At 35.8% G+C, this 26,880-nt stretch overlaps 1 protein-coding gene across 1 annotated transcript; it reads right to left on the bottom strand.

The window, feature by feature from the left end:
- Positions 1–26,880, bottom strand: HACD1 (3-hydroxyacyl-CoA dehydratase 1; the record flags this gene model as incomplete). The annotated part of the gene is made up of 7 exons (XM_081068484.1): positions 1–7,689; positions 10,367–10,545; positions 14,439–14,560; positions 17,570–17,658; positions 17,735–17,753; positions 17,943–18,060; positions 26,624–26,880. The coding sequence occupies 7 exons, from the start codon at positions 26,878–26,880 to the stop codon at positions 7,607–7,609; spliced, it is 867 nt and encodes a 288-aa protein (XP_080924610.1). The 3' UTR covers positions 1–7,606.

Genomic DNA, 26,880 nt, shown 5'->3' with positions numbered 1-26,880 from the left:
TAAGACAATATGTTCAATTTTAATAATCAGGCAAATACAAATTGGAAAACATTAAAAGATTTACAACATTTAGTGTAAGAACATAAGAAAACAGATGTTTCCACACCTTGCTATCAGGATTGAATTCACATAGTTTTTTGGAACACAATTTAGCAGTATCTACCAAAATTTAAAATGGGTGTCCCCTTTCACCTGACAATTTTACACCTAAAAATCTCTCTTACAGGTATACATCTGTACTGTACAAAGGGATCATGTACTCCTGCCTGTTACCAACCTCTCTGAAACTGGTCCTTCAGTGGTAAAATGTTTATTATAACAATGTATACTTCATTTGGATGTTAATTTTAAATGAGAATTAGCACATGGCCTGATACATAATAACTTTCAATAAGTATTACCTACTGATGTTACTATTATTATTATCACTTCATTATGACATAGTTATTTTCATGCACCTATAAATTGTAAACCAAAACATCCATCAACAAAGAAATACATAACATGCACAAATACGTACACACATAAAACTCCAAGACACTGTGCAAGGCAAATCACATAAATATGTATAGATTACTTCCACTTATTTAACTGTGTGTGTGTGTGCGCGGGCACGCACGCGCATGTGTGCGTGTGTGTGTGTGTGTTTGTGTGAAGGGAAAGAGAAAGATGTGTTTTACAAAGGTCTGAAGATACCACGCTGTTATTAATGATTGAAGTATTGGAACAAAGGGAACAAGTGAAGAAAAACTTACATTTTTTTACCGAGTCATTCTATATTGTTTGATTTTGACCTTTCTAAACAGCCAAAAGAAGTTGCAATGATCCTTCTAAAACCACTGAACTTGCCTCAGCTGGACCATCTAACTTCGGTCCATTCTAGCCAATTTGTTCATCGAGTTTCTCAGACAGAAACAACAGAAGATCACTTATAACCTATATTTTGCACACCATTTAGGATGACAGAGATATATATCTAATTTTTTAAAATGCGGACATAAGATGAGCTTAAGTTTTGTGAAAAATCATCTTATTGCTAATAATGGCAGATTAATGAGGCATTTCCGAACAAAATTATTTCATCGCATTCTGATTAAGGAATTCTTCATTTGAGAAACCTATAAAACATTTAAATTCTTTGATTAATACCACCCATAGAAATTATTAATACTATGCTGACACGGGGACTTATCTAAAAAGATCATATCCTTCCATCCCCAACACTCCTGTCAGTGGATCTAAGCTCCCCTCTTCCTTTACTGGACGCATTGCCAGGGGGCTAGGCAGCCAGGCTGGCTGGAGAGTATCTCACCACAGCTTCTGCTCTATTTGAAACACTCCCCATCAAAAGACACGATCATCACGTTGCCACGTATGTCCTAAAGGAGACTAATGTATAGGTAGCTCCTTTCCACTGTTCTCCTACTAAACGGAACTATAGCCTTCTACTTCAAATTCAAGATAAGAAAAATAGTTCAATATAAGCAATCTTTCAAAATGATGAAAGTAAAAATATATATAGGAAAAGAAAACTATTCCAAAACAATTCTCTAAAAGTTCTACTCCAAGAAGTAAGTGGGTTAGGTATGACTTGACATATTTCACCTGGTACAATAGAGTTGTCATAAAACCATTAAAAGCGACAATTAATACCACTTATTGAGTACTTATATTTGCCAAGCTCTGTGCTACATAGTTATAGATGTTACCTCACTTGCAACTTAGACACCTCTTACCACATCATACAGATGAGGACTCTGAAGTTTAAGAAAGTTAAGTATTTCTTCCGAAATCTAGTACAGGTCTAACCCCCAGACTCCAGTTCATAAGCATTACACGTGTCACCATTCCACCACTGAATGTGGCGGACAAGACAGAATTTTAAAATATCTGTCATCAGAGTCTAATAAAAATAAGAACAAGAATAAGATCCTAAGGTATTGTTTATAATTTGTTTTGTATTTGTCAATAAGTAAATCCATACACTCTTTACTGCTAAAGAAATATTTATAGCTTTAATATATTTCATTCCCTACAAAGTAGAGTTGTTACTAAAATACCTCAGCCTGAATTCCAGAAAACTTTTGAATAAATGTGGTAATGATTTCTTTTTTCTCTTACTGTTTACCCAATCAACAAAAAACATATTTTTAAGTAAGAAAACTCAATGAGTGTTTACAAAATATATATGCATCTAAGGTTAATTCACAGAAAATATTTTTAAAATACTTTTTCAAAAATAATCTGAGTATGTTTACATAAAGCAGTTAATATAAAGCAGTTAACCCTACAAGCATAATAATTAATTAGGAATTTTACAGGGCCAAAAATGCTTCCTAACTATGAACATATATAACCTATAAAATAACCAACATTTTCACAATATAATTTTTAAAAGCCTTTCCGCTAGTCATGCTCATATCTTAATTTTCATAAAAATCATAAAATACTTTGAGTGCTACAAATTCAGTTATTATATAAATTATCTCATATATGTTGATCTTGGAATTGGAACAAAAACGTAACACCAGATTTTGGAGCAAATGCTCAACATACAAGTGACAAAGCTTTGAAAAAAAATTAATATTTGATGCTCAAAAATCTACACCCTCCCAGCTGAAAACTTTAAAAGTCATTTTTTAATTCTTGAGTATACTTAATGTAAATTAATCTTTCAATTCCTCAGTTCTTAAAATTAATTTCTGTTGTAAAGGTTTTAATAAAGTTCAGTTAAAGTTCAACTCAATAAAACAGCTTCTGAACATATTAATTTAGCCACAAATCTATTTTAGTCAACTTACAATTCAATTAGAAATCATTCAGGCAAATTATAATTATGTTCTGTCACGCAGATTTCTCAAAAACATGAGCATATATGTTTTCCACAATCTTGAATATATCCTAAGATACGTGTGTTTTATTTACAAAAAAAAAAGACTAGAGGTTCTGTTCAATTATAATACTATGAAAGAAAGATCTTTTAACATAGTTTCTAACTGTAATGATGTCCATTTATTTCATGTGATTAAATTTAGTACAACAAAAACCTATTAGCCTGGATTTTACTACCGTTATCTGTTTAATGCTCTATGTGACTTAGGTAAATGGACAGATCAACTGTATGGCTATAAAATAATACCTGCTTTAAAAACACATACAAAATGACTTCCTACTTCCTACCATGTAAATACAAAGTTTTTCATTTTTATAAACTTAAAACTATGGTGTTCCTTTTCATTGGAAATAATAAAGAATGATGTAGGAATGTTGATTTTTTTCCCCATTCTGTAAGTACATTGAATATGGCCTTTGTAAGAAGTCATCTCCCTCTGCCTCCGGTATTTCTCTACTGCAGTTTCTCTCAGAGGATGGTGAGACAACTAAACAGTCTGCCTCAGAACTGCTTAGCACCTTGCTAAAAATGCAGAGTCCTCAGCTCCACAGCCACTGATGCAAAATCTCTAAGGGAGGGACTCTGGGGTCCTAAGGTGACGCTTATGAAGGTGTGGTCTGAAAACCATTTTTCTACAGTCATTATCCTCACAGTAAAACCACAAAGTGTTAAGTGGATTTAAGAATAATTTTTAATTTTCAAATTGCACAAAGTGCTTTTAAAAATATAGGGGTAAGGCACTATCATAAAATCAAGAAAAAAATGTGTGTTTACAGCAATTTCAGCTTGTATTATATATCATTTTAGTAAGGTGGAATACCATGGTAAGAGTATATAATAATGTAGAACAGAATGCTGTAGTTAAAATTTTTAAGCCAAAACCAAAGTATATTACTTACACAGTTTTACAGTATACTGGCATAAAAGCCAACGTAAAGGTGAGTTAATAATATGCCTAGAAATTGCATGTGTAAAATCATTTAAATTTTAACCACTTAAAAAGACATCAGTCTTCATGTATCGGAGCATAGGAATATTAATCAGGTAAAAACAAAAAACAACAAAAAACACCTATTCCTCATATCAAAGGGAAACTCCAATGAATTAGACCAAACACCTCCTGTTAGCAAAATACCTATATGTTACTCTGTAAGCAAAATATTAAAAAACAAAAATCCTAAAACAACAAAGTATCACCAGTAAATGGAATAAATCAATATTCCTATCCAAGAGTGAATAAATTAAATCTAATGAGGAAACATCAAACAAACCCAAATTGAGGGACTTTTGACAACATACTTTTGAAAATGTCAGTCATGAAACATGAAGAAAAAAACCAAGGAACTATTCCAAAGTAGAAGAGATGACAACTAAATGTAATGTCTGAACCTGGATTGGATCTGGACCCAGAACTTGTACGTTCATAACATCATGCTGATGAGATTTGAATAAAGTCTGTAATTTCAAGGTATTCTATCAACATTAATTTCCTGATTTTGATCATTGTAGTATGGCTATGTCAGAGAATGGCCTGTTCTTAGGAAATAAACACTGAAGTAATTAGGGGTTAATGTTTTGAACTTCTCTCAAATGGTTCACAAAATAACTATATATGGAGAGAAAACTACAGCAAATGGAACAAAATGTTAACAGGTGGGGAATTCATATGAAGGCTTTTTAGATTTTTGCTAATTTTCTGTAAGTTTAAAATTATTTGAAATCAAAAGTGACAAAAATATTTTTAAAAGCTATAACAGGGATACGAAAAAAATCTTTAAAATGTAGAATATATTTTTAAGCTTCATATCTAGAAGACCTTGTTATGTCTACTTAAAATGTTTTGTAAATGTAGCCTAGAAATATGAAATTGAATTTTCAATTCTACTTAATGCTTTCATATTAGAAATTACAAAAACTATGTTGCTCTTATTTTTATCCTATCAATTATATGTATACTCCAGATCTATATGCATGTTAAAGGAAAATACTCCTATTTTACACCTCCATTTTTAAATTTTGCTTTTTAGAGTTATTTTTTCCTTTAACATTGCCTTAATGATTTATTTTATCAGTTTCATATCAATAATTGTTTTTAGTTTGAAAGTTTTAAACCAGTTATCTAGTTAGTGGTGCTCTGATACACTTCACTTACCCATCCGAATATATAACCCATCCGAGTATATAAGTAACAAAGAACCGTGCCACATCAGATTACCAATGCAATATACTTTGTTAAAGCACAGATAACTATTTTGCAATGTGGTTTCCTAACCAATTCAACCTAGTCACTGTGTCAAAGGTTTAGAGTGGAGAGAGGTCTGACAGGAGGAAGACAGTAATTCCTTAAAACAGTACTTGGCATACAGTAGGCACAAAATAAGTATTTGTGGCAGGAAAAAGGGATTATGTAATTCTGTATCACTTGCAATATATCATCAGGAACCACTGGACAGTGGCATAATAGTCATATGCTTAAATATCTAGATGCAAAAAATGCTTCTGAGAATCTACAGATGTCAAGTAAGAAAAGCTTTTGGTGAAAATGCCTCTTTTATACTTATTTTGGCATGCTATTTTTAAGCTATACCTATCAGGGATGTTGCTGTATTAGTATCAAATTAAGGCCATGAAAAGTAAAAGATGCATATTGCATATATTGCATAGTATATGAAGCGATAAAGCTATAAACAACTTAAAACCAGAATTTGAAGGAATGTCACCAAATCCACTGAAAGTTGCTAGTATAAAAATTTCTTGCTGTATGTTTTGCAAAAGCTAACGCCTACAGCATTGAATTCAAGCTCTGTTTGATTCAAGCCCTGACTCATCTAGTGAAAGGTATGGTAACTTAAGGAAAAATCCAAAGATACAGTCACAGGAAACAAGTGCACTTTCAAATATTTTCTCTTTTTAAAACAAAAGTACCGTTTAAGCACTTTATTTTCACACAAAGAACGGTTCAGAATTAGCTGCAATGGGAGATACTGAAGATAAACTAAACCTAACATCATGAGTATATTAATATAGGTCACTGAATAGTTTGATGCATTTTCATTTTTATTAAAGGTAATCACAATCCCTACTTCGAGACGTTCCACAACTTGGGGGGGAGGGAAAGAGCACTACAGCTGCTTGAAGGAAATACAAGTTGAATTAATTCAAATTTTAGGAAAAGGATTTGAAATGTTTTCCAAAAGACAGGCATCTAACAAGATAAATATGTGAACTTTTTATACCATATTACTAAAGATAAAAATTCCCTGCAAATGTCTTCCATGTAAAAATTCAAGATGAAAACAGATCAAGCAAGCCACGTAAGCAAAGAATGAACATCAGCATTTTAAGAATTAGTAACCAAATACATACTGCTCATTAAAACATTCAGCTGCAGAGGAAATATTAAAAGGTAATGTAATAAAATAGCACCTTTTAAAAGTCAAGTTATCTAAAATGAAAGTTTGCAAAACGATGCTCTGAACTACAAATCTCCCCATGAAATAATTTGAAAAATTCTAAGGGGTAACTTTATGTGTCAATGTATATACAAATAATACAGAACATTTCAAGCCCAAATTACATCTGCATATCTATAGTAGGCAAAAGTTCCTTTTCTTTTAAAGTTACGCATTTAGTCCTCTCTCTAAACTGTGTCAGTAAAGCAATGTACTTTAACATGAGAGGAACAATTTAAAGGACCTACTTAAGAATTTGAGCAGCATTCAAGTTCATCTTTCAATGAGTCTTTCTATCAAACACGTAGACAGGAACTTTATTATTAAGACTTTTGCTATTCAACGGAATTTAGACTCAAATGAGTCTGTTTCAGATCATATCCTCAAAACTTCTCGTTGCTTAAGTGCCACAGAGGGTTATCATAACGAGCTTTTTGTGAGATGATTCCATGGTAGAGAGCAGCCTTTCTTTGCCAGAATTCTGAGTATAACATTAGGACCAGACCCAATGTTACTATTTTTTCTAAGGAAGGCAAAAGCATATACTCCATTCTTTCTAATCCCTTAAAATCCTTACAGTTGAAAAGGTTGTCCTTGAATGGTTAATTCATATGAATTTTCTTAGTGATATACAATTAATTTCAATAGCCTAGATATATATTCAAAGAATATTTTTCAATTGTGACATCTCCTTGAATATTTTTTAATACGGCTACTTTATCTGTATCAAAAGCCATACCATAGTAAATTATATCCATGCTTCCAAAAATTGTTATGAATCAAAAATGTTGCTTTATAACTTGAAAGAAATCAATCTTGGGTTCAAGAAATAGCAATATGTTATTAACGAGTTATAATTCTGTATTTACTTTCATTTATAAATATCACTGGCAGATATTATAATGTTAGATCATTAAACTAATTTCTAAATATTGACTTTAAAAGCTTTGAGCATATGTTGCAAAAAAAAATTAGTAAAAAGAAAAAAACTAATGAAAGGCTTTTTTGTAGGTAATATACCGATTAGTCTCTTAATGATTAACACCTATACAGGAGTTGATAAATAGTTGCATAGTTCTTGTAGAAAATGGACCTGGCAGAATGTGAAGACAAATATTAGCAAATACCACGTGTCTCAAGTTATTTTTGAAGAAATCATACAATCTGTAATATTTCATGAAGTTGTTTATTCTTGTTATTAAAACTTGGACTCAAGTAATCCTGGTTATTCTGGAAAAAGCACCTTGTTTGTAGGGATCATTTAATCATCCTTTTCTACAATCACCTCTCCATGAAGCACCTTTCTTCTTTGACGTAACATGTGAAAATAGAGTTGTGGAAACACTGAATTGAAAAAAGAAAACACAGAAAGATATGCTATTGTTGGAAATTATGTACAGTTGAAAGCTCTTAAACATGGCAAACTTTGAGAGCAAGTACCTCAGACCCCACTGCTACCCCCAATATTACAGAGCTCAGTGTAAGAGTTCCAATGGAGGCCCACATACCACCTGCCAAAACATTTTAAGGATATAAGTTGTGGGGGGGTTTGAGCAAATTTTAATACACTGATAAATATAGCTTCACAACGACCTGGGAGGTCATATTTGAATTTAGTATCCTGTAATACTTTGGGATACTGTGCCAGACATTCCAGCACAAGGAAAGCTGCCTACCTGGTCCACTTCTCTCCATTTTATTGGCTGTCCTGTACCATGAGGGGGTCTCGTGAATATATGTGTGGATATCCAAGCCCACACAACCCATACCCCCATCTATAACCCACACAAACAGCTGCCCCTAGATACCCTTTCATTTCAGGGCTGTGTACACTGGTGACATGGTTACTCCTCAGGAGAACAGATTGGGAAAGAGTCCTATGCAGACTCTAGATGTACACTCAGTGCCATTTGGGTGGCAAATTCCATGGTCCTAGGTTTCCAGAGTGTGATCTACAAGCGGGGGAGGGTCCTGTGTGGAGGGGTGACTGGCGGAGGGCCAGACAGAACCCAGAGCAGAAGTGCCTCTTGCCTGGATATAAAGGAAGTCTGTTATACACATACACATAAATGTACATGTATGAGGTCGGTCAGACAAATGGTCATCTGTCCTATCAAATTCGGAAAATTATTTTGAGCCACTTTGAACCAGTGCTTTAAATTATAGTGCATAAGTCGGTAGATGGAAAAAAAAAGGTGATAGATGAACAAATGAACACCAGCTATAAACAATACAAATGTAAAAACATGGCCGAAAATGATGAACAGAATAACCAAACCAATGAAGCTAATGACAAAACAAGTTTCGAATATCTTGCTTAGGCAACTTTGGATAACTGTTTTTAGAACTTAGCTCAAATGGAGCAAAAATGCACAACAGATTTTTTTTGTTTGTTTTTCATTATTACTCATCTTGATAAATGTAACCATCATATTATATCTGAGGGGCTAAACATATTCAGGTCATATACACTTAAAGCCAATTGACCAATGATTTCAAATGCTTCTATAACATTCTGAGTAATTTAGTCGCAGTATGAGCTGAGTTCAAATCCTGACCTTATTTACTAGGTGGGTGATTTTTAAGCCATTCACTTAACTTCTCTAATCTGTGATGTCCTCATGGATAAATGAAAATACTACTTCTTTTGAATACTAAAATAAGTACTCACAAAAGTCCTTTTAATTAGCAAAGTATTTAAGAAGGAAAGCAAAATTAGCGGTTATTGCTACTAATATTAATAATCAAGTGGCAAACAGCCCCCTGGCTGACGGATCTTCCACCAAGTGGGCCTCTCAGCTAAACATCAGCATAGGAAACTGAGAAGCTGCTACTGGCTGAGGGCAGAGCCTACATCTCCCAGGACACCTAAAAACATGTACCCAAAAGTTACTGGTTTGCTAGTTTCATACTGCGATTTGTTAGGCCCTGGGTTTCTGTGGAGATGTGTCAGTGGTCATGAGGAAGAGGGAAACCCACTATCTGAAACTGCAAGTATGATATGGCAGACAGTAAAGTCAGGTCTGGCTCTGCTCAGGTGTGTTCACTAAGTGTTGGGAAAAGCAGGGGGTATAAATAAGAATTATAGGTATACCAACTCCTTAGACCTCCTGAACTGGCTCTGGTGGATAATATGATAAGAGTCCAGCTGAAATGGTACAAGAAGAGAGGAATAAAAACACTACCTGACCATCAAGTCAATTTTGACTTTGGAAAAGCTTAGCAGTTAGAGGCCTCAAGGGACTGGCCCAGTTTTATGTTCTTCCCCTTTAAATGAAATATTTCATATTGTGTCAATGTAGATTTTAGATTCTATAAATTTTTCTCATTTCCTGTTTCCCTCCACTGACATCAGTCCCTAATCCTATTGAGAAGGGTAAGTAATAGCCTTGCTTTACCTTCCTTTTTCCTGCTAGTGACTATAAAACATTTGACCTAAAAATACAGCACTACTATTTCAATGAAGCGAGTAAAGCCTCACTAATTCATTGCAACTATTGAAAAGTGATGAGAAATTAGTGAAGAGGCTGAATTGTTCAAAATAGTTTAAGAAAAGCAGCTTCATTATTTTCTAGTGCACAGAACAACACACATAAGACTAAAACGTACTGTTAGATGATTTTTCCAAGTATATACTTAATGAATAGATAGAAATCACCTGAAATTTTCTCGTATAAAATGTTTCTATTCAGATACATAACTCTAAATGCTTGCAAATAGTTCACTGATGTATGCTTTATCATTTCTTTAAAAATAAATCATACTAAGATTATTTTTAAGTAATTTTGAGAAGGCAATCATTTGTGCATTAATTTACTTACCTTTTTTCTCAAAGCCAGAAAAACTTCTTTTTGACTCGTTTGCTCTTATTTTAAATTATGAATACATGTGGAACTGAACAGAGGTTTCAATGTACTTGTAAGCCAATATTTGTCCTTGCTTATGAGCTAGCGATTATGACATCTTTCCAAAAACTGTCCCAGTGTATGCTAAATCAAAGTACTAATAAATCCATACTTACATGGTATATATGAGGCCATGGTTATAAGAAGAAAATAATAGTAGTCAAAAGAGAAATTGTATTTATTAGGAAGTCTTATTGAAAACATTCCTGTTTTCTTCACATATGGTAAGGCAGCATATATCGTGAGGAGTTCACCAGCAACTCCGACAGGATATAAGATGATAAAAAAATTGTATCTGGAGAAAGAAAAACACAGAATTATTTTTCTAGAACAAGTATCTGATTTTATATCATGGTTCTTTTGCTACTACTATATTTCGACTTAAAAATCCTCTTGCCTATACATAATTACAATAACCTCACATAAAAGGTTAATTTTTTCTATTTTAATCATTTATTTATTAATTTATCATCCTTTTTTCTCACAGCAGTTTCCACTTTAACTGCTAAGATCATAATAAAATAAGAACTCAACTTACTTTACAGTATTGTAATAATTGTATACATTTTTAATACATGCAGTTTATTATTTCAAAGTATGTAAGTATTGTGTTGTAAAGCATATGTAAGTACTGTAATGTATTGTAAAAGTAACTTTTTTAACACCCGAATCATAACTGATTATTTTCCCCTGCTTTCCCCTAAAAAGATAGTCATTTACTGTTCAAATGCTATGCTTTCAAAGACCCATTATGATTCTAATTTTATATCTAAATCTTGAAATTACCAAAATAGTTCTTTGGAGGCATTTAGAAAACCCTATGTGGCTACTAACTAAAAGAGAATTACTTTTTCAGAAAACTAACAACACTACCTAAAGCATCATAACTCCTAATGAAGATATTGTCTGAAACTGCTTTCATATCAAAACAAGTTTCCTGAATTATCACATTTAAAAAATCGTCTAGCTTGCTTAAAACATCACTGAGGAAGTTCTATTCAAAATCCAAAATCACAATTTGTCCATTTGGATTGTAGCAGGTTCTCTGACACAGAGCAGGCCAGGCATCATGCATGCCACCGTCTGCCAGTGTCTACTGGTCTCCAGCAGCAGGAGCCCCAAGAACCCAAGGAAATGACCCTTGTCCATTAAAAAAAAATTTTTTTTCCTCTAAGTCAGTCACTATGTAACAGAAAATTAAAGTAAAAATTTTGGTGGAAAAAGATCCACATTTTCCTTAACCATTTTGTTGCCATTAAGAAATACTTATAAAGTCAAATTTGTCAATATGGCAGAAGAAGCTTGGAGACAACTTAAAAATCACTGTACTCCTATATGCCAAGAATATACAAGGATAAGAGATGGTGGAGGGGGACAGATTTGCCAAAATAGATTAACTGACAAAGAAAGAAAAAGGATTCCTTTTACTGTCCTGTTTATCCCCTCCTTTTCTTCAGTATTTCACCTGCTTTCTTACCAGTCTTGTGTAATGATCTGTATATCATTTTAATCAATCTTTTCCTATGTCAATTTAAAATCAAATAACTGAACATATTATATTTCCTTTTCACATAAAACATTCAAACTTATTTAAGGTTTGTTTTTTTTAACTTTGTGAATCTCAGATATGGGGGGAGATAGCATTGTTCTTTAATAGAAAAAAATCACTCTTAGAATAAACTAGTTTAAAGCTTTAAAGGCAGTGATTATTTTTAATAAATGGGAAGAAATTATATAATTGATTTGACTTCATTTGCATTTTTAAAAGACTTCAGTATCTATTCAGAAAAAGATACAATGCTTCATTAAAGATTACTAATTGTCACCTAAATTTTTTTGAAGGGAACGCAGTTTTTAAATTAAAAAGGAAATCAATATGAAAACATAATATACAATTATTTACTCAGTGGACTATTCTAGGAACACTTCTAACACATAAATAGAATCAAATTATATTCTATCGTCACAGTAGGCAAGCTATTTATAAATAAATAATCATTTCTAAAGTGAAGCTTTATTTGAGAACAATAGCTTCAAAATCTGAACATAAGTACAAATATGATTTTAGACTATTTCTTAATGTGGTTGGCAAATATGTAGAGATGGTTGGGCTCTTTAAGATTTTTGACACAAAAATATAATTATTCGTGATGATGATGAATTGATGTGATGTATTATGCTAACATATTCATCTCAAAGTTGAAAGACTTTATACTACCTTGTTTAACATTAAGGCAATTGACAAAGGATTTCTAAACAGCAAATTTAAACATGCAGTGCCAGAGTGGTGAACTTTTCCAGAAATTCAAGACATGCAAATGCATTCCAAAAGGCAGACAGACAAAGCATTAAAGACCATTATCTTCTGCAAACAAATCATATGACTACAGCAAATTAAAAGAGATATATCATGAATTAGTATTTTAAAAGCACTGGGGGTCTAAAAAACTCACTGAGGTCATGTAAAATGGCACTAGACTTAGAGTCCAGCTAACCTTCCAAACCACCAATCTTGTGAAAGTCCCAATTGCTAAAAGTGAGTACGTTTTCAAGTACAATACAAATAAAATGAATCCAATACGTATAAATGGTAGGGCAACCTTCTTAAGACAAGAGTATGCTTAAGCTGAAATTATAATTTTAAAGCATTTTATTAAGATACAAAATGCCAAACCACAAAAGTCTAAAAAAGAGCTAGAAAATATAAAAAAGTCTGAAAAAATATGTAACATCTGCTCAAAGAATTCAAACTTCAAAAAGAATAAAACGTCTTTTGCTTTAAAAATTGTTTTAGGGTAGATACATGAAGTCTGACAATTAAGTTCGTGAATTTGTTGCACTGATGTTGCTAACCTTTTTTAATATCAGAGGGATTATTCATTATGAATTTGTACCCACTGGACAGTTAACCAGGTTTACTATTTGGAAATACTGCGCAAAAAAGTTAGACGACCTGAACTTTTCGCCAACAATTCATGGCTCTTGCACCAGCTCACATGTCACTGTCTGTGAGGGAGTTTTTAGCCAGTAAACAAATAACTGTATTGGAACACCTCCCTACTCACCTGATCTGGTCCCCAGTGACTTCTTTCTTTACCCAACATAAAGGAAATATTGAAAGGAAGACATTTTGATGACATTCAGGACATCCAGGGTAATACGATGACAGCTCTGTTCGCCATTCCAGAAAAAGAGTTCCAAATTGCTTTGAAGGGTGGACTAGGCCCTGGCATTGGTGCATAGCTTCCCAAGGGGAACACTTCAAAGGTGACCAGAGTGATATTCAGCAATGAGGTATATAGCACTTTTTCTAGGATGAGTTCGCGAACTTTATTATCAGACCCCATATTTAGAATCTTTGAAATATAAATTTTGTCCCCATTCTAAATATTACAATTTCAAATAAGTGTGACTTTTAAAAATGTCTGTCTCTGCTACTTAAAACACAAAAAAGTTGACATTGGATATATATGTATATAGGTATACCAAAAATTGTGGATATACTAGATGGAATATTGAAATAATTTAAACGAGACAAAATGTCATATTTTGGGCACAGTTTACTATAATTCGAAAAATATTTTGCTTTAAAAAATGAATGGCCAATTCAAAAATTATTTAAGTATTTAAGGATAATAATATAATTTGTCTTGTATTAATTTCACTCACAATATATACCCTGTTTCCCCAAAAATAAGACCTAGCTGGACAATCAGCGCTAATTCATCTTTTGGAGCAAAAATTAATATAAGATCCGGTATTATATTATATTATTATTATATAAGACCCAGTCTTATTTTACTATAAGACCAGGTATAACACAATATAACATAACATAACATAACTGGGTATAGTATAATATAATATGATATAATATAATATAATATAATATAAGATAAGATTGGGTCTTATATTATAGTAAAATAAGACCAGCTCTTATATTAATTTTTGCTCCAAGAGACGCATTAGAGCTGATCGTGCGGCTAGGTCTTATTTTCGGGGAAACATGGTATCACTATGAGTCCTTTCGGATTATTAAATTAAGCCTTTACAATGCAAGTTATAACACTGATAAAACCAAAAACAACAGCACCCTGGCATCACAAATTTTAATTCTCTGGTGTTAGCACAGCAACAAAACTACACATGCACAGGACTGTGAGAAACTAAGCTGCAAGACATCGCCACCTGGCCCATTTAATGAAGTATGGCAAGTGGTCGAGAAGACTGAATGTGTAGAAGGAATAGCGAGTGATCTCGGTCACAGTCCACGCAACCAGAAAAAGCACCACACTCTCCTCATTCTGGATCTGCAGAATGACAGAGAAACCCACAGTGTTGTTTAACCTTGAACTTTTTCCTCCAGGAAGGTATTTTATCTTAATTTTTTACAATGTGTCTTTTGTTATAACGGAATGATAGGGTTAGGCAGATGCAATAGAGAAAATTTAACACAGTCGCTACATAATTCATTACAAACACGCAACTTCAATATGTCCTAAGCAAACGAATGGCCAAATTTCTACTGGTTTCTCTCTCTCTCACCCTTCATCCCAGTAACTCAACCATCCCAGGACAACATCACCCCCTCAAAACCAGTGTGGGAACAACCCGACCTTGCGACTTTCTATTAGACATTAAATCAGACCCATTCTACCATAGCACTAACTCCTGAATCTGTCCACTTGTTTTGGGCCCTGCTACCATGTTTCCCCGAAAGATGTAGCTGACAATCAGCTCTAATGTGTCTTTCGGAGCAAAAATTAATATAAGACCCAGTCATTATATATTATATTATATTATATTATATTATATTATATTATATTATATTATATTTATTATATTATATTATATTATATTATATTATATTATATTATGACCCGGTCTTATAATAAAATAAGACCGGGTCTTATATTGATTTTTGCTCCAAAAGACGCATTAGAGCTGATTGTCTGGCTAGGTCTTATTTTTGGGGAAACATGGTACCATCAATTTAATCCAGGGCCTTATCGTCTCTCAACCAGACTATTGTCACAGCCTCCAAAAAAGTCCGTCCACTCTTTATTATCTTCATTGGATGGAAGTTTTCTCTTAAATGCAAAACAAAGATGTAAACAATAATTGGAAGCAACTAGTCCTGTGATTTGAAAACGACATTGCTTCCCCACGGCTTAAGAGGAGAAAATACAATCCTCCCACCTGAGCATGACAATGATACTCAAGGTTCTTTACAATTCAAGCTCAGAAGTCTCTCTAACTCGATGGATAATCACTCAACCCACCCCCACCACCCCGCCACCCCCTCTCTCTCTGGTGACACTAAACTTTGTGTTATTTTCAGAATATCTTCTGCATGTTTGTATCTGAACACAGGCAACACATCCCTCTACCTAGAATGCTACTCCTTATTCCCTCCTATAGAAAACCCTTTCTCAACTCTTCTTTTAAGATCCAGCTAAAATATCACACCCTCTGGGAAACTTTTCCCAAACCCCTCCTCTCACCCTGAGCAGTTATTTGCTCACCTTCCTTGTTCTCACAGTCCTTTGTTCACATCTGTAACACTTGCCAATTTGTATAAAAATGTGTCCGCCTAACTCTTGTGTATCTGTCAGTGCTCAAGGTACACATCCCTTCCTCAGGGAGCCTTCCTTCAGTCCCTAGGGTGGGATAAGTTCCCAGGTATGTATATTGCAAGGGCTACAGGTCTCTCGTTTCAAAGCACTAACACTAATATAATGAAACAATTATTTGTGCAACTACTTGTTTAGCATTTCTCCCAATTATAGGCTCCACGAGGCAGGAACCATATTTGTATTATGAACAGCCACATCTCAGCACAGCGTCATGCGCAGAATAGATGCACAATTAGTATGTGTTGAATGATTCAACATCTGTATGACTGCCCCTCACTTCTCAACAGCCAGTACACAACAGCTGGGACTGCCTGGCTCATTTTTGTAAATCTATAAATTATACACAGTGCCCGGTGTATAGAATGCACTCAATAAATGTTGGTTGAATTAATTAGAGAGTGGTGGAAAGGTGCCAGTGGGAAGCCATTGTCGAAGAAAATTAAATAGTAGTATTACTGCACAGATCCTCTGGAGGATGAAAAAGAGCAGACGGATCTTTTTTCTCTTGGGGACTAGCCACCCTTCAGCTTCTCTTAAACTTCTTTTCTCCAGTTAACGTTGGCCACCCTGTCTTGTCTTTCTGCTTCCACAGTCTTCAGGCTCCTAGTGGTACTGGCCCAGCTGTTATATTCACTGCTGGTCTGGAACAGTCTGCTTTTCAGTCTGTTAATGCTGGAGTCCTGCTTTTAAATTGCAAGGCTCTCTGACTATCTGCCTGAATAAAAATGTCTGCCTCTCAGGGTGACATGTGCTCATTGCTATCTGTATGGCCGTCACCAGTTAGGGACCAGGTAGATTGAGTAAGTTGAGTGAAAGATACCAGTCAAGAGGGCTGAAGTACAGAGCAATACAAGGGAGGTCAGCGATCTGTGCCCCCACACACCCAGGAGGCCGGCGAGTCTCGCAGGCAATAGAAGGGAGGTTAGGTATCATTCCAAGCAAAGGAGACAAGAAAGGCATCTGAGGAATGGAAAGGAGGCCAGAGATCTGTCCTCAAGTAGACAAGAGACTCCAGAGGCTGTCAAGAAGGTCAGAAGGGCCCATCTGGGAAATGTTTCTGTCATGGGTTTAAAAGGCCCCATGCCTTGATATAGTAAGCATGGTGTTTGTTTGTTTAAAGGGTTTAAGCCAGTAATTAGAGTCAATTCTGCCTCAATAAATAATATGCTTATTTTTCCCTAAGTTCCTTAACCTTTCTAATTTTCAGTGTTTGCCATTTGTTCAGATCTCCAGAACTATATTTATTTGTGTGTGTGTGTGTGTCTGTGGCTATAACACTCAATACTAAATGAGGAGAAAGAAACTGTTTACACCGACAACTTCAATTACAGAATCAAAGAGATAACACGTAACTTCAATAGAAAATTTTCTTTTTAACTATTTGACAGAATATGAATATTAATTTCAAAAACTGGAGAACATCAGAGGAGAATCTGTTATGAATATAAAATGCCAATATTTGGCATTTTATAAATATAAAATGCCAATATTTGGGTTTGCTAGTGTTTTAAAATGATTCTACTAATTCACCAAGTCAGTGGACAATCCCACGTGAATCCAAACCCAACCCATTTTTGTCCAACAATTCTGCTTCCTGAAATATACCAATGTTAATATTTCAGATTCCTTTTATAAAAATGCTGCCCTGCAGGCTCAAGTAGAGAACATGTTCATGTCACTTACTGGTTTTATACTGTGAGTAATGAGCCACACCATAAAGATTCTTGAACTCACTTGGACCCCAGCCACAAGCACAGAAGTAGGTACAATTCCTTAAAGAGAAAAACAAGTCAACCATTGTCCTCAAGGCAATTAGTACCAAAAATAAGAATTAAATCCAAAACTCACCAATTAAACAGTGGACTATCTGTAAGCAAATGAAAAAAAGAAAATCACAAAGCTGTAGTGTACAACATAAAATTAATCCCTGTCAACATCCGTTTTAAACAAATCCACAGGTGGTATGTAATCAGCAAAATATGATTGATTTTGCTCAACAAATAAATGTTCCAATAAATATTACAATGATAGAAAAACAGCATCATTGAAAACTTACCTCAAGCACGGCAAATGTCTGGAAAAATTTAAGTGTCTTCTGAATACTTTTATATAAACCTTTGTGTGTTCCTTTCTCTATGTAAAAACGTACCATGGCAATAGCGAGAACTAACCACCTAGAGAAAAATAAAAGTATTTTATAATAAAGTTCTATCAAAATAATTACCACTGACTTCCTGAAAAGAAATGCCATAATTTATACAGTGATAACATGTATGTTTTATTATGTTCTCAGTTCATTATTCTATTTATTAAAACCCCACAGGAAGGAAAGACAAACATTATTTTTACATTGATTCTACAAGGGGATAAATGGAACATACAAGTATTCGAAATCGACTACATACAAATGTTAAACAATGCCCATTGTATTTTCAGTTTCAGCAGATTAACTGACAGACTGAAAAAAATCAGGCTTCTTACCAAAAATGAAGTTATATTATAAAACATCAAACAATTATATAAAGATTTCTTAAGGTAAAAAGCTGTGTGTATAAAAATGTACTTTATACAAATACATAGTATATAATTACATGTAATTATAATTAAAAATCTTTAATAAGAATTAATATTTTTATAATTTTCATTAAAAACAATTGAGGTGCCATAGAGGGGATACATATAGAAGGTCAGGCATATGCTTGCTTTCAAAAAATTTTTAAAAAGAGAAATGCCTATCCCTTTTCAATTTATATTTGCACATTAAATATAGATTCTATACTGTGAATCAAGAGAACTTAAAACAAACTACACTTGGGGAGAACAGCTTTCTCACCCTACTCTATAACCTCCTAGAGTTACTGACGAAAGGTAATTTTTTTTTTGTTTTCCCTCACAATTACAAAAGCATAACTTTTTTTTTTTTTAAAGTTACACTATCTGTAACTTTTAAAAAATCTTTAATAATATACCATGGAAGTGAATAGCTACCCCAGGCTTTTAAATCATTGGTCTCCAAAGTGTCTAGATAAAAAGATTTATGAATTATAAAATTATTATACAGGTTTAACTTTTTAATTAAAGAACAGTCATAAAATGGACAAATGGCTGAAAGACTCGTGCAAAAAAAAACTACTGATTGAAGATGAAAATACAAGCTATGCAGAACAGTAAGAAAATGGCACAAGGACACTTCTGCTGCTCCTCAGCACGCATTGAGGTGAAAGCCATGACTTTTTTAATGAGACGACAAAAAGTCAGGTAAGTATCTCAAACTGTCACAAAGACTTTTGAATGTAGGAACATGAATGATAATGACAACAATACCTTCAGAGTGCTTTCAATGTTCCACACACTATTTTAAATATACATTTAACATATTAATATTCCATCCTCACAATAACCCTGTGAAGTAGCGACTACTATTACCCCATTTTGCTGCTGTGGAAATAGGCAGCAAGGGTGATAAAATCACTTACCTGGGACCTACACTCACCACTGAGCTCAGAGTACTGGTCTGGCTCTAAGTATACACTGTGCCTTGGAACATTCTAGTAATTCATGTATTTAAAGTATAAGGAAAATTTAAAAGTTATATGGAGAGTTGTGCTCAAATGTTTTAACTGGTAGGAGTATGCTATCAAAAAAGTTTGAAGACCACTATTTTATAAGAGACAATCAACATGCAGAGACCTCAAGTGACTTATCCTAAGTCTCAGAGTCGGTTAACGGTCGAGTTGTAAATAGAACCCTTGAGGTCTCCAAACCCGGTGCTGTTTCCTTTCCACTACACCACGGCTTTACTGAATTCAACTGAAGGTGTCACCCCATATGACAGCCGCACTGAGGTCTGTGCTGGACTAACCTGTAACTGCTAATTTGGATGGTGTTGTAGGGACTTTCTAAGTTTAAAATGTTATGATTTCATTATCTTCAATCCCAGGTCCCCATACTACAAAACAAAAAGTTTAATAAGATGTTTTAATGCACATTTTCCATACACTTGTCTTTTTTTTTAAGGCAAATCCAAAATCAGGTTTTTACAGAAGAGTAATTTGAGAGGTAATTATTAACCTACCAAAGAATTCCTCAAAGGATTTATTTTAACAGCAATTTTATAAAAACAGCATTATATAAAACTCCACACATTGTAACATCATAACAAATTTTCCTATTGCTCCATAGGTGGCAGTGTTGTGCCAACTAGTATAGTATTATGATAACACCAATCACTAACCTGTTGGAAATAAAAGAAATTAACTCTCTGGGATTAGAAAGGATCATTAAACCATCTATGCTAACCTCTCTGTTTTTCAGTAAATGTTTCCCCGAAAATAAGACCTAAACGGAAAATAAGCCCTAGCATGTTTTTCAGGATGACATCCCCTGAACATAAGCCCTAATGTGTTTTTTGGAGCAAACCTTAATATAAGACCCGGTCTTATTTTCAGGGAAACACGGTAATCTGAACCAATCAGCACTCACTTCCTAAGCCCACCATTACAAGGCATAACAATCAGTCTCTCATAAGGGCCCTACATTTACCTAACTTTATTTCCTACATCCATCCATTTAGTAATTGTAACGAAACCAAAAGTAATTCCAAAAACAACCAGAACTTCTACAACTAGAAATTCTTTTCTGGAAAAGTTCTTGTGTTTTCGTTTTTTGTTTTTTTTTTTTTTAAATATGCAGAGCTATTGATTATCATTATGAGCCCAAATAGATACATTCAGTCCTTGATAATAAAACACTCTCCTTGGAGAATATAAACTTGTGCTCCATATTTAGGTTTTTTGCTTGCTTGCTTGCTTACTGCAATTGTTTATTCATTCACCTTCAGGTTCAACCTGTATGGCTAAGCCAGGTAGTGTGCTAGATGCTGGGGAATTAGAGATAAATAGGAGATAGTTCTTGTCTCAAGGAACACAGTTAGTACAAGGAGACAAACAGAAAGTGCTAAGACAGGAGATACATGCCATCACTTAGGAAACACAGGACCTTCTCATCTGCAATGACCCTGAAAAACGTGATGGGAAGAGGGACTGTCTCCTCGTGCTTCTCTCCCCTGAGATTTCTTGGAGACCACCTCCTGCTCCTTGAAGAAGTTAGTTATCTACATCTATATCTTCTTTTTATTAATAAAATTTTTTTATTACAAACAACTTTAAACACATACAAAGATACAGAAAATGGTACAAAGTGCCCATTGCCCACCTTCAATCATTATCTTATGCACAATCTTGTTTCATCCAAACCTCTATTCACTTCTCTCCCCACCGGCTCCACCCTTCATTATTTTGAATCAACTCATACAGCCTATGATTCATAAATGCTTATTATGCATTTCTAAAAGGATTATTTTTAATAAACAACCATAATACCACTATCCCATTTTTAAAAACTAACAATAATTTCTTAAATCAGAAAACAGGATACAAATTTCCTCAACTGTCTCATAATGTTTTTTAAATCATGATGGAAATAAAAATTATACCTTGTAATTAGTTGCTATTTTTTATGACTTTTAATCTACAGCTTTCCCCTCACTCCCTCCATCCATCCATTCATCTCTTCCTCCCTGTCTTCTTTTGTAATTTGTATATTGAAGACACTGAGTGGTTTGTCCTGCAGAGTTACTCACAGTCTGGGTTTTGGTAATCAGATACCCACATGTCATTTATTATGTTCTTCTGTCCCCTATAATTCCTGTAAATTGATAGTTCAATTCCAGGCTAATTCATAGACTGTGTTGTGTACTTCTCTGGGGAGCGCAGTCATTGATGATTATTGCCCAGACCCACTATTTCAGCAATTATTGAAAAATGATATTCTAATTTTATCATTTCTTCTTTACGGTTTGATGGTCCTTTCTAATTCCAGTGAGTTCATTTCTTTTACTTCGAACAGGTTAGTGACTGGTACCTCCTTTAAAGTAATCATTTGGAGGCTTGTACGAGTAGTGGTCTTTGACATTCATATCATCTGTACTTTCCGATATTGTTCACTGACACCTCTAAATTTCCTCTCCTAGGCTAAACTGAAACTTTTGTTTAGCAGCCAATGCATGTTTCAACTTACTGCACATAGACACTCAAGCCAATAGAGTTAAGCTGAAAGGTCCATAAAAGAAAAAACACACACAGATAAACAGGACTTTACTAAGACCATCTGTTCTTTGAGAGACATTGTGAAGAGAATAAAAAGCCAAACCACAACCTGGAGAAAATACTGAGAAGTCATATATCTGGTAAAGGACTTGTACCCAGACTACATAAAGATCTCTCAAAACTTAATAACAGAAAACCAAACCAAAATGGGCAAACAATTTGAACAGATACTATACCAAAGATATACAATTGGTAAGCAACCACATGAAAAGACGCTCAGTGTCACTAGTCACTAGGGAAATGGAACTTAAAATCACAGTGAGATAACACAACATACCTATGAGAATGTCTAAAATTACAACGGACCATACCAAGCATCGGTGAGAATGTACAGCCACTGGCACTCTCATTTATTGCCCATGGAAATGGAAAAGGTACAGCCACTTGGGAAAACGGTTTGACAATTTCTTAAGAAGTCAAGACTGTGACTACCATATGATCCAGCCATTCCACTCGCAGGTACTGACCCCAGAAAAATGAAAACCTGTGTCCATACGAAGACCCGTACATGAATGTTCATAGCTTTATTGGTCATAGACAAAAACTAGAAAGAATCCCAATGTCCATCAACAGATGAATGGATAAACAAGTTGTGGTAGACCAGTACACGGATTGGTCCTCCTCGGGAATAAAGCATACGTTTATAACTTAACATTTTGGAAAACATGCTTGCACCTTGGGTTTGGGTTTGGTGCTCTAATAACTCACACTATGTGTACTGTGAAAATATCTGAAAGAGTTACTCTTTCTGTAAGAAGTGTGGTTTTAAATTAACCGCTAGGAATACGAATTATCATTTTTAAACATCCACTGTGTGTCAGGCATCCTGCCGAACACTTCTTATCCATCATCTCTTTATTCTTTGTAATAAGCTAGCAGAGTTGTGCTGTTCCAATTTTACAGATGACAAAACGCAGGGTCATAGAGGTGAAGTAACGTATCTGAGGTTATCCAGTTCAACAGGAGTGAAACTTAACCTTTAATCAACACCTTCCTGTTCTGTTTACAGATTAAATCCTAACACGTTAGCAAGGCATTTAAAACCTTTGCAGTGGCCCAAGCTGCCCCTCCATCTCCATTTCCCACCCTACACTAAGCCCACTTGTTGTTGCCTCAACAGCATGTCTAGTAACATCACACCTCTGTACCCCAACTCATGCTGTTTTCCCATCTATGCCTACGAAATCCTACAAAGCTCAGTTGAAATGCTGTGGTCTCCCCCACAAAGCTTTCTCTGAGTCTCCCTACCTGTCTAACCTGACATCTCTGTAGAGACTTATTTCATCTGTTTCTTAGAGCAATATATAAATGCCTCAAGTTACACTTCTTCAAGGACAGGACCTAAAATATGAATCTCATGTCTCTTACTCATGTCTCTTAGCCAGGACAATGCATGTAACATATACAGCCTCAAAAGTATTTGTTGAAAAGAAAAAAGGGACAAAAAGAAATGAAATGCTCACTTCCTTAATGAAGCACCTATTATGAACAAATACCAAATGAATCTTTTAAATGTGTAATTCTACTTCTGGGAATTCATCCTAAACAATGAGTTCAACAGAAATAAAAGCAAAATGTCATTGGGGCATAATTCAATCTGTTCTTGTTGGGCCGACCCGGTGGCGCAGGTGGTTAGAGCTCCATGCTCCTAACTCCGAAGGCTGCGGGTTCGATTCCCACATGGGCCAGTGGGCTCTCAACAAAAAAAAAACACAAAATAAAAAATAAAAAAGCCAGTAATCTGTTCTTGTACATTAACTCTGCACTTTTATGTAAACATGAAAGATTATAATTATGAAAACTATATAGAAATATTTGATAGAATAGTAAGTGAAAATAGAATACATAATAGAGCAGATGATACAACTATAATGCTTTAGAATATGTACTCATTCACAATAAATATATATTGAATGCTTCACAGAGCTTATACTCTAATGGGGGATGACAAACAAAAAGCAACAAGTTAGTAAAATACATTGTACAGTTATATGCCAATAAGTGGGACAGAGGAAAGAAAGCAGGCAAGGGAGAAACGGAGTGTTCAAGTGGGAGAAGTTATTTTAATGAAGATAACCAAAGAAGGCCTTCCTGAGAATGGAGATTTGAATAAAACCCTGAAGGTTAGATATTCTTATAGAAGATAATAAGGAAAAATGAAAGGCTGTGCTAAGCTTATAGAATTAGGCAAAAGTTCTTTTTCTACATTTATGTAAAAAATTTATTTCTTAAATATTATTTTATTGTTTTCAAAACTATTACAAAAAAACACCAATAAACACTTCGAAGTTCTGCTAAGAGAAAAACTAAAGAAGCAAGTTCAATGAGCAAACAAACAAAAAACCCCTCAGCTAAACCTCTGCTATCCACCCCGTTAAATGTAGACATTTGTGTCCCACTTCCGACTCCAAAACTTCTCCAACCTTATTTGCCATTATTCATCAACCTTACAATTAAATTGAGAGAATATACCAAACTTTCTCACATCTCATGCCTATTTCCAGAATTTATCTCACTTGAAATATCTACTTTCTACATATGAAAGTCCTGTTCCTTCTTCAAATCTCAACACCTCTAGGAAACCTCCAAAGAGTTATTTATGTGGATTAGATTATAGTTACCTTTGCCTATAAAGAGAGATGAAAATGACAGGTGACCTCCTCATAAGTTTCAGACAAGCAGTAAATTGCTGGGGGTAGGTAGGAAGGATAGGAATAAAGTATGAGAACACAATGGAGAGAACATTTAATTCTGCTCCAGGTTGGGTAAGAGACCTGGAAAACTTCAAAGAGGGTGGCCTGCTTAGGAGTCATGGGAAGAATATGGAAGATATTATAGGAGTGAACAGCCTGAGCAAAGATGGAGAGAGTCATGAAAATAAAAATGCACGGTGCTTTGAGGGCATCATGAGTTGGAGGAGATTTCAAATGGAATACAACTGGAAAGGGGAGTCAGAGAGCATACTGCAAACGGCCTTGAATGACAGACAGCCTACATCCCTTCAATTGAGGGAAACGGGGGTCACTGAAGGCTAAAAACTGGAGTTGTGCATTGACTTTTTTTTTTTTTAAGGTAACTTGGCCTTCAGAAAGGAGAGTGGACTGGAAAGGGAAGGCACAGACCAGTTAATAAATGGCAGGTGTTCCAAAAATGTTTATTAACTGGATGAGACTATTACAGAGGCGAGAGAATTCTTTCAGCCCCTACTATATCTAAACGTAGCAGGGCCTAGTAGGTACTCAATTGTCCTCCAGTTGCTTTGAATATATTCGTTTTCTCTTTCAAGATTATAAGATTTAGTAAAGCAGAAAGGTGAAGAAGAAACAGCTCTGGAGTCACTGTCTGGGCTGAAGTCCAAATCTGACACTTGCTAGTTGTTTGATCTTGAGCAAGTTACCTAACCTCTTTGCTCGTCAGTTTCCTAATCTATCAAATATAATATCATGTACCCCTCACAGGACTGGAGAGGACTAAAAATGAGATGGTAACACCTAAAGTGGTACATGGTAAGACCTCAATAAATTATTGTATTTCTTATGAACTGTATTTGGTATTCAGGATTATGCACATAATAGGTACTCAGTACTGTGCCAAATGATTTGTTAAAGCTTTGTCGATCACATTTTTCTATAAACTTTCTATAAAAGTTTCTTCAACTTTCCCCGACATTTATATAGGTTAGTAAGATTCATTCGACAATGAAAATAACTTCTTTTTAAAGGCAATGCAATTTAGAAACGGAAGAGCATGTTCTTTAACAGGTTTTGAAAAGCAGTCGACTCGTAAGTCACTTTGACAGCCCTTTGTAGAGCGATAGTCATTGTGTAACCTTAACGTGTAAGTCAAACTGGAAGCCAAAAATAAAAGTACAGAATATCAGTAATGGAGCATGGGGACATAAAGATGCTAGACGCGAATGCCACGCTTCAATAAGGCAAGGTATTTAAAAAAAAAAAAAAAAAAAAAACTGTCCCGAGCATGAAGCTCTACGGAGTACTATTGCTTAAAAAAAAAAAAAAAAAAAAGAAAGAAAAGAAACCGTGGTGACATTAACAATGAAGAAAACTGCCCAGCGATCCGCTGCAGCAGGAAATGCACACTAGGGGCCGGGGGCCACCCGTCCGGCAGCTCCGGGCTCCGGGGTGACTGGACGTGGGTGTTTCTTCAACAGCAGCAGCGGAGGCGCCCGGGTCTGCCCCGCCGAAGCCGCCTCCCCCGCGGGTCGGCCCCGCATTCCTGCCCGGGTCTATACTTAACCTCCGGCCCGCGCCCCGCGGCCGCCGCGCCACGCCGTGCACCGTATTAGGCAATGCCCGGCGAGCAGGGCCCGTGCCCCCGCCCCGCTCCATTCAACCCGGCGGCCGCGGCGCCCGCGCCCCTCCCCCACGGCCGCCTCCCGCGCCCCCCGCGCGGCGCCCACCCCGCCCCGCACGTGCCCCCGCGCTCCACCCGCGCGCCCCCAGAGCCCGGCGCGCCCCGCCGCCCAACGGGTGTCCCAGGCTCGGAATATCGGGGGACAGCAGCGAGCCAAGGGCCTGAGGGAGCGCAGGGCCCTTCGAGGAGCACCTACCCCGCGGTCATAGCGATGTTGTAGAAGGTGAGCCAGGCGGTGGCCACCAAACCCAGGCGCCGTCTCCTGCCAGGGGCCTCCCTCTCCTCGCCGGCCTCCGAGGAGCCGCCGTTGGTGCCGTCCTCCTCGCTGGACGCCATGGTGGCCGCGCAGCCGGGGGAGGTGGCCGAGAGGGGAAGGGGATTGGGAGGGGGCCCCGCCGAGCTCGCAGCCGAAGCGCCGCCGCCCGCTGCCGCCGCCTCGGTCAGGCGCCCCAT

This window comes from Rhinolophus hipposideros (genome assembly GCF_964194185.1).
Source record: "Rhinolophus hipposideros genome assembly, chromosome: 1".
Lineage (NCBI taxonomy): Eukaryota > Metazoa > Chordata > Mammalia > Chiroptera > Rhinolophidae > Rhinolophus > Rhinolophus hipposideros.
The sequence above is the reverse complement of the archived record's forward strand: the minus strand, read 5'-3'. Positions and strand labels throughout refer to the sequence as shown.